The 16,216-nt window shown below is 40.8% G+C and overlaps 1 protein-coding gene across 1 annotated transcript in view; it reads right to left on the bottom strand.

The window, feature by feature from the left end:
* The window catches only part of LOC122556782 (eukaryotic peptide chain release factor subunit 1), a 64,820-nt gene that overhangs the window by 13,412 nt on the left and 35,192 nt on the right, over positions 1-16,216 (bottom strand). Inside the window, exons 3-6 of the mRNA XM_043703949.2 lie at positions 15,745-15,884; positions 13,944-14,082; positions 3,663-3,853; positions 153-282 (exon numbers count right to left, since the gene is read on the bottom strand). Of these exons, the coding sequence (XP_043559884.1) occupies positions 153-282; positions 3,663-3,853; positions 13,944-14,082; positions 15,745-15,884 (600 nt within the window). The remainder of the gene's footprint in view (positions 1-152; positions 283-3,662; positions 3,854-13,943; positions 14,083-15,744; positions 15,885-16,216) is intronic.

A 16,216-nucleotide genomic window follows, 5' to 3' on the forward strand; every position in this document is an offset into this window, starting at 1 on the left:
GGAGGATTGGCTGTCATGCTTCCTACATGATAGTTTCTTGACTGTCTATAACGTGCTCTGAGACATTGAGACTGTGAAAGTCATTATAAAATGCAAGCATTCTTTTTAAAAGGAATCTAAAACATTTGCAGATAACAGCCGGAATTTCTTACCTATTAGTTTTTTCTCCTGAATAAATTTCACACTGGATAAGACTTCAGCCGACAGTTCGATTGCTTGATTAAAACCATTCTCACCTCCATAAGAGATGTCCACTAGTTTCAGTACTTTGCTCTGCAATCGCTGTGTACAAAAGCATAAAGATTTATGATGAGACAAGTATTTCCAGTAATCTAAGAAAAAACACCATTAGGTCAAACAGTACAGAAGTGGCAGACTCCCATTTCCAATTTACACTTGCATGGCTTTTAAATACCAAAATAAATCCTTAATAGTTATGGATCACAGGCAAGGTAACGCAGACTGGAGACAGACTGTGCCCAAACTCAGTGGAGCCATCTCCTCCACGGGTGAAAACTAGGGGTCTTTACAGGCACAGAAAAACTTGACATTGTCTGTTTCCTTCATTTGCAGAAAGCTCACATTACTGACTGCAGAATTTGGTGTTATGATTCAAGTTCTCCAGCAGCAAGGAAGTGTTAGGAATTGAAGGTATGTACTATAACTTTACAGTACCTTTGAGAGACAGAATGAAAGCTGAAAGCTGGCAAACACCTGTCATCATGCAACTGACGAGCATTCACAGAGTGTGCTGGAGAATTAAAGATGTAACATTTGGCTGTAACCTAGATACCCCAGTTGTTTTTACAGCAGTTCAAATTAAGCCAAGATAATAAAGTCAAACATAGTTTTAATTTTTCTATTTTGACAACATCGAACCAATGAGACGATCCGATATTTGGGATATAAAAAAAGTAGGCATATTGGACAATTGGCCAGAAAGAGCACTAACTGCCACTGAAAGACTGCTATTCACAACACTCTGTCAAAGGTACCTTTTTCATGTGAAATATCTTTGCAACAGAAGTCTGAGGATGACCCAGGGAAACGACAGCCACTGTTTGGTTTTGAAAAATTAAGTTGCTGTAAATTTAATAGGGGCTTTATTGGATCAGTATATTGTTATACAGTGGGAGATAGATAACAAACCTTTAAGAGAAAGGAGGCATAGAGTTGGAAATAGTTGTTGTTTAATGTTCACTTTTAGAGTTAAAGAATAAATTGATATTTTTTGTTAAATAATGGAATTTGGGTGGTTCTCTGTCACTCATATTTTAACAGGTTATGAGACGAGGTGAGCTTTACTGTGTTTTGTTAAATTAGCTGAAGGATTTACCAGCACTAACAAGGATAGCCTCTTTCAGCACAACTACAATCAGGGCAAAAGTATAAATCAAACAGTACAGAAAGCCAGTTCTGAAGAATAGTTAAACTCGACTCGAAACAACTTCTCTGCTTTTCTGTCCACAGATGCTGCTACACCAGAGTTTCTCCAACATCTATGTTTGCTACAAGATCACAGCCCCACAAGCTTCTGAACACCCTGCATTATTCTGATATTCTAGCTAAAGCTGACACAAGGGACCTGGAGATGAAAATAAAATAAAGAATCGCAGGTTATTGAAATCTGAAACAAAACAGAACTATGAGAAAAGCTCAGATTTGGCACATTTGTGGACAGAAAGCAGAATTAATGTTTCAAGTCCAGCGACCCTTCTTCCATAATGTTTCTGTACTTGGAGATAAGCAGTTCTTTCTAGCCAGCTCTGAACAAAAGAAAGCAAAGACTCATTATTCTAGAACAGGCTCTCATGCTTTTACAGTTACAACACCTCAAAAACAGAACTTCTGATGTGTGGGGGGTGAGGAAGCTATCGTTAGCTTAATGACTTTCCAATTAGCCCACTGAGTGGGCCATCAGCACCTGAAACGCCTGTCAGGTGAATGAAGTCAAAGTGTGCTGAATTGCTCAAATATACAAATCTGAGCTTCTCAGTTGCTGTTCGACCTTCATAGACAAAGCAGGACTCCAAGTCAAGTTGCCTTTACTGCTCGTCGAGTCTTCACCTGTGATGTGACCACCTCACTGAATGCATTATCCATGACTTGTTCAGCATCACGTATGCTTCACAGTGAATTCACTTGTAGCTTCAGTTCTGAAATACAATTTGCCAATAAGCTGCAGTTGGACACACTTCTTGCACATGTTGTCACCATGGTAACCAGACCAGTCAAAGGAAAGTTCTACATGGGTGGGGGATGGAGAAATTGGTGAATTAAAGTAGGGGGTTTACTTTCTAAATGTGGGATAATAGACAGAAGACAGTGGTCTCACCAAATGCTGTCTCAACACCATGAGAAAAGTTACACCTCCCAGAAATCACAAGATACTAAACAAAAATCAGAAAATGGGTTCTTTTTAATTCTGACATCAGTTGATCCTTGTAACACAAAAAGTTAAGGAATCTGAACCAAATGCAGACATATGCAATTATTTCACAGCTTGGACATGAACTTGATGAACAATGCAACAGATCAAGGAATAAATGGTTGAACACTTTCTCCTTTCCTTAACACAGTTTTGGTGAAAATCAAAATCCATAAGACCTGTTGATGCTGAAAACAATTAGTACTGGGGGTGCTGTCAGACAGTGAAGAAGTAAAAACATTTGCTGTACAATACACATGAGGAATTCTTTCTGGATTCAAATCTAAATTCTAAATGAAAAAGTAACTTTCCAAAGCCGTAGAACAAATCCATCCTTCATAGAATCTATATATTGCAGAAAGAGTCCGTTCGGCCCATCAAATGCAGCAACGCTCGAAGAAACAACTAACTCAAACCCTCCTCTCAACCCTATCACCATAGTCCTGCAATTACCATGGCCAATCCACCTAACTTATACATCCCTGTACATTATGGGGTAACTTAGCATAGCCAATCCCATACCTTTATTACCCCTGACACTGGTCTTTGTGGTCATCAGGAAGCTCCTTCCTGCATTTACCTGTAGTAATTTTATAGGTTTCTAGGAGACCCCCTCATACTTCTATACTCCAGTGAATACAGTCAAACCAACCAGTGTGTCTTCATATGGCAACCCTACCATTCCAGGAACCATTCTGGTAAACCTTTGTTGCACTCCTTCCATAGCCAGAACATCCTTCCTCAGATAAGGAGACCAAAACTGCACACAATGCTCCAGCTATGGTTCCCCCAAGGCGCTGTTCAATTACAGCAAGATGCTCCTGAACCTGTTCTCGAATCCTTTTGTCTTCTTCATTGCCTGCTGCATCTGCATTCACACGTTTTGCAACTGATGTACAAAGACAGTCAGTTCTTGTTGCACCTCCCTTTTTCCTAATCTAGAACCAGAGAATAAGCTGCAGCCCCAGCCTCCACAACCTCACATTTATCTGCTTTATTCTTCATCTGCCATGCATTTGCCCATTCACTCAACTTGACTGCATCCTTCTCACAGTTCTACCTTTTATCCAACTTTGTCTCATCTGCAACTTGGCAATATTGCATTTAGTTTCCCAGTTTAAAATTAATATATATGACTGTTCCTGTGTAAACAGTAGTATTTTGTGATTCACAGCTTGGCAGGCGGTTCGATGTATTTCCAATTCAATAAGCACACAATTAATATTTAGCTTACCGGATCAAACATGTCAGACTGGCTGAGTTCAGTTTTGAAATCAGCTGATCCAGCCAAGATTAGACCTGCTACGTTCACCTTGTCGCTGCTGATGAAGAGCTGCACAGCCGTCTCTGCTACCTTCCGCACATAGTTGTGTCTCTTCTCCATTCTCAGGCGAGCAAAACGCAGAGCTGATTGACCTCCTCTGCCTTTAAACACAGAGATGTTTGGATTTGACAAACTGTTTCAAGGAAATCTGTGTCCACAACTGACTAAGCAAGAAACTGAAGAAAACAAGAATACTGAAAATGCACAAGACTTCACCAATACTTCACCAAAGGTTTAATGCACAATGAATTTCTGTATAATGTAATGAGTCTACCCTGTTCATACAAATAAACTAGCAATATCTGTAATTTGCTGTTGTTAGAAGGAAGTCAGTCAGCTGGGATACGAGACATTCCTCTTCTTCTTGAAATAATGTTCCATAATCTTAAAAACACAGTAGAATGGGAGGGTCTCAGTTTAATGCATGTTTGGGCGAAGACACCAGTAACAATTCAGCAACCATTCTGGAATGGCCTGGATTATCAAATTCAGATCCTAGCAAATCAAAAAACTCTCCAAATACACAAGAAAATCTGCTACAAATGGAGTTACACATCAGTCAAGTCAGAATCTGAGCTGCAATTTAGATAGGATCCATAGCCAGTTCTGCAGTGTAATATCAGCCATTTGTTTTCCTCAAAATTATGTCTCTTAATTTCTCCCACATTCCTGCCCATTACAGAACTTAACTTCTGTTCATGGTTTCTTCCTCCACTATTTCACCCCCCCCCCCCACCTCAGTATTTGCTTAAAACTCATCTCTTAATATTTCTCAATTATGAGGCAAAAGTCATCAATGATGCATTATTTCCACACAAATGCTGCCTAACCATTTGTGAATTCCCAGTTTTTTATATTTTTATTTCAGAATTCCAACATTTCCAGTTTTTTGCTTCAGTCATTTTGTGAAAATGTTCTCAAACAAAGAAGAAACCGTATACACACATGCATATAGAGATCAATCAGTATAAATTACATATGGCAAGAACTAGCCTAATAAATATATAGATGAAAACAAAGAGTTGGCCAGTCAGCTACTCAAACTTCCTCCAGCAAAGACTTATATTTTTTTCATTCAACCTATCAGATTTCATAGTTCTCAATGTCCATGTTTATAACAAAAAACAATCTTTCCTTTAAAACTATATGTGGGTGATCGTGGATACTGTGGGGAAGGGAAGGGGAGGGAGGGGGAAGAGAAGAGAAGGGGAGGGAGGGAGAGGGAAGAGAAGGGGAGGGAGGGAGAGGGAAGAGAAGGGGAGGGAGGGAGAGGGAAGAGAAGGGGAGGGAGGGAGAGGGAAGAGAAGGGGAGGGAGGGAGGGAGGGGAGGGAGACAGAGTGGGGGAACGAGTGATTTCCAAATCCCCTTCTGAAGTGTTTGCTGACACTATGCAATTCAAAGGTTATAGGGCTCTTATGGCACAGTGGTCTTGGCCAGAGTTCATTCCTACCTGTTCTAAACATGTTGAAACCTATCTGCGCAGATTGATTAAAAATATCTATTATTCGACGGTTGCACTCTTTAATCTAGACTCTGCCACTAGTGGAAATAATTGCTCTCCACCTATCCTATTAACACTACACTATTATATATACAGATCCTTATTGAACGTAAACTATTCCTCTGAATCTGTGCTAGATATCCATCCAAAGTCAGTGTAATGGCTTGAAGTACAAAATCCTGAGGGCAGCTTAAGAGGAAGTATTTGCTGCTAATCAAAGTTGGAATAGTGCCACAACATCCAGTAGTCACGTGTATTGAAAACTGGAAGTCACAAGGTTCTCAGTGGTCCAGACAGAAACCTTCAATGATGGCGTCGGAGAGCCACAACTGAGTGTTAGGTAGCTGTATTTGATTTTTGACTTACTGCCTATAACCAGCACTGGATTTAACACTGATTTATTTACAGTCAGTGTCAACAGGTGCAGAGACTGTTCACGGACGCATCCACAAGTTCAGCTCTCTGTTTAACAATCCTGTTTGGACAGAAATTAATGCACAAACTGGTAAAGAATCAAGGTGAATGGCTGATAAGAAATTTAATTGTTTCGTTTTTCTGATTCCCTTTCAGTGTGATTGGTTTAGTGCAAGGCCTTACTGCAGATACTCTTGTTGGTGGACTATGTTGCAGCAAGCAGTTGAAATTTGCACTGTAGTCAATTAACCAGGTTAGCATGCATTTCTCAGCCCAGTCAGTGGTCATCATCACTGCTAGACAGCTGACCACAAGATCGAGACTATTATTCTTAACTTATGCCCAGAAGTTAACAGATGTGGCCTAACCAGAACTCTGAACAATCGGAGAATAACTTCTACTGCTTTGATCTCAAATAAAAAATCCGTTATTATACCAATCCATCAGATGTTAGTGTGTTCTGTACTCTTATTCCTGAACCTTTATAAGCATTATCAGTTCCCAGCTTCTTCTCATTTCGAAGATACTCTAATCTTGGATTGAGAAATGGATGACCTAACATTTCTACCCCAATTTTGTCCAGTGACAACATCCACCTCTCATCTAAACTATCTGCTGTGCCACCTAACAAACAGCTTCTGCTAACACATACGCCACCCACCACTAGTGGCATCCCACCAATCAGCATATATCAACTATCCTGAGTTGTTGCATCCTTCCTAATAAATTCCCAATCCAAACCAACAGATTGCCTCCAATACCATTTGCATTTTTAAAATTTCCCATGCGTGGAATCCTGTTGAATGCATTCTGAAAGACACTATTAATTGACAATCCTTTATTTGCCATATTTCTTAACTTCAAGAAATTCAGTTTTGTTTATTAGACATTTTCTTCACAAATCCATGCTGGTTTTCAATGACCAGCTCTAAAACACCTATATTTTCCCAATTTCTCCCTCCTACACTTCTTTAATAATAAAGTGTCATTGATTTACTCAGCCTACTGAATATTAATGTACACTATGGCCAACTGCCCCCACACCAAATGGAGAAATTGACAAAAGTAGTTTTTGTTGACATTGAAAAGAAATCACTTCATCCAATTTACTCAACTCCAGGAATCTGAACTAAGCCTGGCAACACCAAGCCTTAAAGTTTTCAAAATAGCCTCTGCACAGCATATTCTTGCAATCTGACCAACTAATCTCTTCAGAATACTGACATTAATACTGCTGCTTGCTCAGCCAAGACCAGCCTTATTATTAGGTCAAATGGGGGAAAAAAATAATCAAATTTAACATCCTATTAACAAGCAGGTTAACTGGAAAATTTGTAGAAACATAGAGAACTGCTGAATTTAGATCCCAAGTTGTAAGCTGAACCACCACTGGTGGCAGACTTACTATCTTCTAGTGTCTAGTTGAACACAACTTGATTAGATTAGATTACCTACAGTGTGGAAACAGGACCTTCGCCCAACTAGTCCAACCCGACACTCCAAAGAATAACCCACCCAGACCCATTTCCCCCCAACTAAACGGGCAATTTAGCAAGACCAATTCACCTAACCTACACATCTTTAACCTGTGGGAGGTAATGGGAGCACTCGGAGGAAACCCACGCAGACACGTGGAGAATGTGCAAACTCCACACAGACAGTCACTAGAGGCTGGGATCGAACCTGGGTTCCTGGCGCTGAGAGGCAACAGTGCTAACCACTGAGACACTGTGCCACCCTGTGAGTCCAAGGAGAATGTATTTGTCTGCCCCACCCCAGAGCACATTAGTTGTCAGTAAACACAAAATCTTTTGAATTCAGTCTTTCCTGGGCAAACAGAAGATAATAGCGGCTCTAAGAGTCATAGACGTCAGCAGAACTTGCGATGAGTGTGTATGATGAGAAAGGTTTAAATGCACATCACTCAAACCAACTGACAGCAATGGAACGTCATTCACCGCTTGCCTGTGAACCAGGGCGTACTGACGAGTGCTATCTTTGCAAATTTGGCAGCCAGGGCTTCTATTGGTAGGAGGTGAAATAGGTGGAATATCTATACACAGCACTTTGCAATGTGCCAGGTGGTTCGGTCACTGTTGCAAACAGAAGCTAAGCTAGACCAAATCCGCATCTAACGTCCACCCCAAACCAGTAACCATTAATCCTCTGCGCACCTTTAATCATGAAAGTTAACTGAACAAATATTCCCCTTTGTTCCTTCAGAACATTTAAAAAAATAATTTATTGCATTGCTGGCATTAAAATAGAAGCAAAGCAATAACAAAAGTAGATGCCAATCTGGCCCTCAACAAAAATCTGCACATAAAGGTGCAAAGGCACAAATTCTCAGCAAACCCTCTAAGTGGAGTGCCCTAAGGTTTTACCCTCACAGCTTTTTAGAAACACACAATGGAGTTCTAAAAGCCCACATTCTATTCGTTGTCAGGCATCTCACAGTACCCTGCCAATTGCAATCCATCTTGGTGCTTTCATCTGAAATATATTTGGACTAAAACATCCCTTTACAAACCACAACATTTCCCACTAAACAAACCAGATGGTACAAAAATAGGACTTCATGAACTGGTTGTTAGGTCGCATGTAAAACAAATAATCTTACCCTATCATGAAGTAAACAAAGAACTAATTTTGTATCAATGCATTCAACTGACACACAAATGTCTGGCAAAGCATATAAACAGTAAATATCAGTACTCATGGAGCCAAGAAAAAATTAAATCATTTCAAACTGAAAAAACTGAGCATGCTGTAAATCAGAAACAAAAACAGATATTGTTGGAAAAGCTCAACAGATGTGGCAGCATCAATGGAGAGTTTACGTTTCAGGTTGAGTGGCCGTTCCTCAGAATTAAATCATCTCACCTATTTGGTCCTACCATAAACAGAGTTAATGAGTACTCAGTGGCAGTTTCAGATACATAAACCAGCAGCATACAATGCAGCAAGTACTGTTCATTGAAGCTTGGTCCTATTGTATTAGGTTAGCTAATTTGAAATAAAGTTGCTCCATTTTGATATCAGAAATCTCAATTAAATTCAGTGGGGGAAAATTCTCCTGACCTTCATCTAATGACTTTAGATGCAAACAAAGTCAACAGGAGATGGGGCTTCGGTTTGGCTGCATTGCTTATGGGCGTGTGGGCATTTCTGCCAAAGCCAGCATTTATTGCTGATCCCTTATTTCCCCTCATCTGAGGAAGCTTGCTCAGCCATTTCAGAGGGTGGTTAAAAGTCACCACATTGCTGTGGGCCTGGAGTGACATGCAAGTCAGACCACATAAAGGACAGCAAATTTCTTTTTCTCATGGATTTTGAGGGATTTTATGACAATTGATGAGATTGCCAGGTCACGGTCACCATTATCAAGACTAACTATATAATTCCAGATTTATTTATTTATTGAATTTAAATTCCACCAGCTGAGGGGGACACAGCCTCAGAATGAAGGGACGATTCTTTAGGTCGGAGATGAGGAAGAATTTCGTCAGTCGGAGTGGTGCATCTGTGGAACTCACTGCTGCAGAGGGCTAGAGGCCAAGTCATTAAGTGCATTTAAGACAGATGGGTAGGTTCTTGATTGGTAAGGGAATCAAAGTTTACGGGGAGAAGGCATGAGAATGGGTTTGAGAATCATATCAACCATGATTGAACTACACAGCAAAGTTGACGGGCTGAATGGCTGACAAGACAGTATCTTATGATCTGCAGAGCGTTGGGACAGATCAGCCAGTTAACTCGAAACAGGCCATCTTCAGGTGTTCTGCAGTGACAAAGGAGTAACTGGTATTGTACTTGCAAACGACCCCTTGGGGATGAGCAACCATAATATGAATATCATTAAAATGCAGAGTGAGGTAGTTGATCCTGAGGCGAGGTCCTGAATCCAAACTACAATGGTACAACATGAGAGTTGGCTATGACGAATTGGAAAATGTTACTGAAAGGAATGACAGTGGAGAGGCAATAGCAAGCATTCAAAAGGCAAATAGGTGAACTCCAAGAACTGTTTATTCCTGTCTAGTGCAAAAGTACAGAGAGGACAGTGCCAAACTGTGGCTTACAAGGGAAGTTAAACATAGTATTATATGCAAGGGGCATAAAATTGACAACAACAAACAGAAGATCTGAAGACTGAAACAGTTCAGAAGTTAGCAAAGGAAGACCAAAGGATTGACTAAGGGGAAACTAAAGCATGAGAAGTTAGTTTGCAGGAACAGAAGAATTGACTGTCCAAGTTCCTACAGATATGGGAAGAGAGAAAGGTTGGTGAAAACTGATATAAGTCCCTTTCAATCAGAAACAGGGGAATCTATAATGGGGAACCAGAAAAGAGTGACAAGCTAAACTCATACCTCGCTTGTGCCCCCACAAAAAATGATACAAACATACCAGAAATTATGGGGAAGAGATTTCAGAAAGGAAGAGGGGGAAGTTAATCTGTATTTGCAGAGAAATGTTGATGGGATTCAAGTTTGATAAATCCTTATGGCCTGATCATCTACACCCCAGAGTACTTAGGAATGGCCCTAGAAACACGATGTAATGGTGGTCATCTTTAAACTCTGGGACAGTTCTTACAGATTGAATTGTAGCTAATAAAACCCAACTATTTAAACAAGGAAGCAGAGAGAAAACAGGAAATTATTGACCAGTGAGTCTGACATCGGTAGTGGGGAAGATGCTAGAGTTCATTACCTAGGATATTATAGCACAGCACTTAGAAAACAGTGGTAAAATCAGACAGTCCCATGGATTTACTAAACACAGCGAAATCATGCTTGACAAATTCTTCAAGGACGTAATCAGTAGAGTCAATCGGGAGGAACCAGTGGACATGGTTTATTTGGAAGGTTTTCAACCAAGTCCTACTTGAGATTAAATGTGTAAAATTAAAGCACATGGGATGGGGGCAATGCATTGAGATGGGTAGAAAATTGGTTATCAGACAGGAACAAACATTAGGATACAGGGGTCATTATCCAATCTATGTTAATGAAGATGAGGGAACTAAATAGAGTCATAGAGATGTACATCATTGAAACAGACCCTTCGATCCAACTTGTCCATGCCTTCCAGATATCCCAACCCAATCTAGTCCCACCTGCCAACACCCGGCCCATATCCCTCCAAACCCTTCCTATTCATATACCCATCCAAATGACTCTTAAATGTTGCAATTGTACCAGCCTCCACCACTTCCTCTGGCAGCTCATTCCATACACGTACCACCCTCTGTGAAAACGTTGCCCCTTAGGTCTCTTTTTCATTTTTCCCCTCTCACCCTAAACCTATGCCCTCTAGTACTGGATTCCACGACCACAGGGAAAAGACTTTGCCTATTTACCCTATCCATGCCCCTCATAATTTTGTAAACCTCTATAATGTCACCCCTCAGCCTCCGACGCTCCAGGGAAAACAGCCCCAGCCTGTTCAGCCTCTCCCTATAGTTCAAATCCGCAACCCTGGCAACAGAACCCTTTCAAGTTTCACAACATCTTTCCAATAGGAAGGAGACCAGAATTGCATGCAATATTCCAACAGTGGCCTAACCAATGTCCTGTACAGCACAACATGACCTCCCAACTCCTGTACTCAATACTCTGACCAATAAAGGAAAGCATACCAAATGCCTTCTTCACTATCCTATCTACCTGCGACTCCACTTTCAAGGAGCTATGAACCTGCACTCCAAGGGCTCTTTGTTCAGCAACACTCCCTAGGACCTTATCATTAAGTGTATAAGACCTGCTCTGATTTGCTTTCCCAAAACGCAGCACCTCACATTTATCTGAATTAAACTCCATCTGCCACTTCTCAGCCCATTGGCCCATCTGGTCAAGATCCTGTTGTAATCTGAAGTAACCCTCTTCACTGTCCACTACACCTCCAATTTTTGTGTCATCTGCAAACTTACTAACTGTACCTCTTATGCTCAAATCCAAATTATTTATGTAAATGACAAAAAGTAGAGGGCCCAGCACCGATCCTTGTGGCACTCCACTGGTCACAGACCTCCAGTCTGAAAAACAACCGTCCACCACCACCCTCTGTCTTCTACCTTTGAGCCAGTTCTGTATCCAAATGGCTAGTTCCCCCTGTATTCATGAGATCTAATCTTGCTAATCAATCTCCCATGGGGAACCTTGTTGAACGCCTTATTGAAATCCATATAGATCACATCTACCGCTCTGCCCTCAATCATCTTTGTTACTTCTTCAAAAATCTCAAACAAGTTTGTGATCCATGACTGCCCATGCACAAAGCCATGATGACTATCCCAAACCAGTCCTTGCCTTTCCAAATACATGTACATCCTGTCCCTCAGGAATCCCTCCAACAACTTGCCCACCACCAAGGTCAGGCTCACTGGTCTATAGTTCCCTGGCTCGTCTTTACTGCTCTTCTTAAACAGTGGCACCACGTTTGCCAATCTCCAGTCTTACGGCACCTCACCTGTGACGATCGATGATACAAATATCTCGGCAAGAGGCCCACCAATCACTTTTCTAGCTTCCCACAGAGTTTTAGGATACACCTGATTAGGTCCTGGGGATTTAACCACCTTTATGCGTTTCAAGACATCCAGCACTTCTTCCTCTGTAATCTGGACATTTTGCAAGCTGTCACCATCTATTTCCCTGCAGTCTATATCTTCCATATCCTTTTCCACAGTAAATACTGATGCAAAATACTCATTTAGTATCTCCCCCATTTTCTACGACTCCACACAAAGGCTGCCTTGCTGATCTTTGAGGGGCCCTATTTTCTCCCTAGTTACCCTTTTGTCCATAATGTATATGTAAAAACCCTTTGGATTCACCTTAATTCTATTTGCCAAAGCTATCTCATTTCCCCTTTTTGCCCTCTTGATTTCCCTCTTAAGTATACTCCTACTGCTTTTATATTCTTCTAAGGATTCACTCGATCTATCCTGTCTATACCTTACATATGCTTCCTTCTTTCTCTTAACCAAACACTCAATTTCTTTAGTCATCCAGCATTCCCTATACCTATCAGCCTTTCCTTTCACCCTAACAGGAATATATTCTCTCTGGATTCTCAACCATAATTCGATTAGTTTTAAAATAGTGATGGAAAAGGATAGACCAGATCTAAAAGTTGAAGTTGCAATAGCTCATAATTTACAGATGACACAAAGCTGGGTGGAAGGATGAGCTGTGAAGAGGATGCAGAGATGTTGCAATGTAATTTGGACAGGCTAAATGAGTGGGCAGATGCAGTAAAATGCAAGTAAATGGGAGGTTAACCTTTCTGGTCACAAAATTAAGTTGGATTAATATTTGAATGGCTGCAAAATGAGAGACAGGATTGTTCAATGAGACCTGGGTGTCCTCGTGCACCAGTTGTTGAAAACAAAGCAGCAGGCAATAAAGGTGACAAACTGGACATTGGCCTTCATAGCAAGAGGATTCAAGTACAGGAACAAGGATGTCTCGCTGCAATTATATAGGGCATGAGTGAGGCCACATGGAATACTGTGTGCAGCTTTGCATTTTCTCAGGAAGGATGCTCTTGCTATAGAGGGAGCACAAAGATTTACCAGAATGATTCCTGGGATGGCAAGCCTGACGTATGAGGAGGGATTCAGTCAATTTGGATTATATTTGCTGCAGTTCAAAAAAATGAGGATGGGTCTTAGAAAAGCTATAAAATTTTAGCAGGACTAGACAGGTTAGATGCAGGAAGCATGTTTCCTACGGTGGTGGAGTCCAGAACTAGAGATCATATGTAAAGAATAGGGGGTAAACCTTTTAGGACTGACATGAGGAGAAATTCTTTCACCCACAGAGTGGTGAACTATAGAATTCACTACCACAAAAGTGGCTGAGGCTAAAACTTTGTGTTTTCAAGAAGAAATTAGATATAGTTCTCCTGGCTAAATGGATGAAGGGATGTAGCGGAGGGTGGGATTAGGGTATTCTGCTTGAGGATCAGATATGATCGTATTGAACTGAGGAGCAGGCTAGAAGGTCAAATGACATTCACGTTCCTGTTCTATGTTTCTAGTCTGAACTTCTGGATTACTAGCCCAAAGATGTGTTCACTACACCAAAATACACTTCTGGTTACAGTACTCAGTTAAATTCAAATGCCACTCGAGTCAGTACTGAAATGGGTGGCAATGGAAACAATTCAATTAACTTGAAAGGCACAGAGACACAAACACACAAAGATTGATGAGCTGCTCTCTATCTGATGCTATGTCCTTCACGTATCATTACTGCCTTCTTACCGTGCTTCTTTGGTAGATCCACAGTGAACTTGTGTAGTACCTCCCGTGTGTTTCCCTGGAGTGTACCGAACAAAGCTCCAGTACCATCAATTACGATAAACCCAAATTTGCTGTCGTCAGACAGTAGCGCAGTGAGAGCCTTTCAAGAGAAACGACCATGAAAGTAATTACATGATATAACATCCACTGGACAAGCTGTAAGATAGAGCTCAAAGCCCAATTGATTATGAAAAACTTACTCATCCAGGACACACAGTCTGAAATGAAAAAGATAAGCTGACCAGTGCTGAGTACTCTGGTCTCAACTATCATATGGTGTCACTGGACACTCAGTAGTCTGGTAGAAATGTTCAAATCCCATTTAGCAACTTTGCACAAAACTGTCTGCATTCCTGGTACAGTACTGAATGAATGTTGCACTATCAGAGGTACATTCTTTCCCGAAAACACATTAAGCAGAGAGCTTGTCTGCCCTCTCAACTGAACGTTAAAAAATTATGGCAGTATTGCAAAAATTCTGGGGCACTCCCTTTAGAGTCCTACATTATATTAAGGAACATAGTAACGGGAGGTGACCATTCAGTACCTCAAGCCTATTCCACCATTCAATAAGATCATGGCTGACATATACCTCCACATACCTGCCTTTGGCCCACATCCCGATACACCTTTGCTTAGCAATAACATATCGCTCTCCTTTATAAAATTAACTGATCATGTATCGATTGCCATTTATGGAAGAGAATTCTAAACATCTACCACTGTGCATAGACGTGCTTCCTAACATCTTTCCTGAACAGTCTGGTCGGAATTCTCAGACTATGTCCCCTTGTTCTAGAAGCCACAACCAATGAAAATGGTTTATTGTTATCTGTCTTTTTCTGCTAATATCGTGAAGATTTCAATCAGATTATCCTTTAACTGTCAAAATTCTAGAGATAACAGGTCGAATTTGTTTAACCACTGCTTTTAACTTACCCCTGAAGCCCGGTTATCATTCTTGTACACCTACATTGTATTCTCTCCAAGGCCAATCTATCCTGCCTAAGATGCAGTACCCAGATCTGATCACAGTACTCCAAGTGCGGTCTAACCAGGGTATCGTGTAACTGCAGCATACTCGCACTCCAGTCCTCCAGATTTACAGGTCAGCATCCCATTGATTTTCTTGATTATTTTCTGCACCTGCTCGTGGTATTTTGAAGATCTATGCACCTAAACCCCCACAGCTAGCATTTCATTCACAGCGAAAAGTGTCATTAGCACACGGCTGTTTGTTAGATCCTGTGCGCAAATGGGCTGCTACATTTATTAAAATACAATAGCTAAGACATTTCAAAGTTGTTTCACTGGCTGCAAATTATTTCAGGGAGTCTAAGTTGTGATGTAAATGCAATTATTTCTTTCTACCAAAGGAAGGGCTGAAAATCTAGGAATTCCCTGGCAAGAGGAACTCCACAAGTTGCTGGGGGGGGGAGGGGAGACGAAGCAATTGAACAAATCAGGTAAACGAGGTAAAAATCAACCAAATGAAATGAGGAAATGGGAGACTAAGTACTTGGGCTAAATGGTTCTTTTTAGCTCTGAATCAAGCCTACTCGGAGCATCCCACTTGCCAGAGCATATATAATTCGTGGAGAAACTAGGAATGAGACCATGGATCTTCTGGTCTGGACAGCTTAGCTACGTATTGCCTTTTGCATGAGGCTACTGGGGAATAGCTAAAAAAAAATAAGCAGTATGTAACAAATATACCATCAGAACTCGCACCACAAGGTAAACCTACCAAAAGGTTACTTACCTCTGTATGAAATTTATTGTCACAGAGATATAGGGATGTGTTAATTGGTTTGAAGGGCTCAAAATCAATGTTAACTTTCTTTTCTTTGCCTTCTTCTGTTACAATAGTTCCACAGTAGACAACCAAACCATTAGGTGGTACTACAAGAGGAGAGTAAGATTGAATATTAATTCTTAAAGTAAACAGACCAACCCAAGTCATATCTTTAATTGTTCAAATAAAAGAAATCCAAAACGAGTTCTGTAGTCTATACTCGAATACTAATACTGACAAAATGATTCCGTCCCTTCTGCAACTACCACTGTCAATAATACTGGCAAAACAATACTTAAAAGGTATGCATCAAGAATGGAATTGGACTCCAGCCTCTATCTAAACTGCCCAATTCTCGAACAGCAGAACTATTGAGAAAGTGTATAAGGCAGGGAAAGAGTTGAGTTTAGGGTTGCTTGACAAAGGCTCAACAAGCATG

The sequence above is a fragment of the Chiloscyllium plagiosum genome, unplaced genomic scaffold (assembly GCF_037043375.1).
Source record: "Chiloscyllium plagiosum isolate Xiang-an unplaced genomic scaffold, Cpla_swu_hap1 HiC_scaffold_16, whole genome shotgun sequence".
NCBI lineage: Eukaryota > Metazoa > Chordata > Chondrichthyes > Orectolobiformes > Hemiscylliidae > Chiloscyllium > Chiloscyllium plagiosum.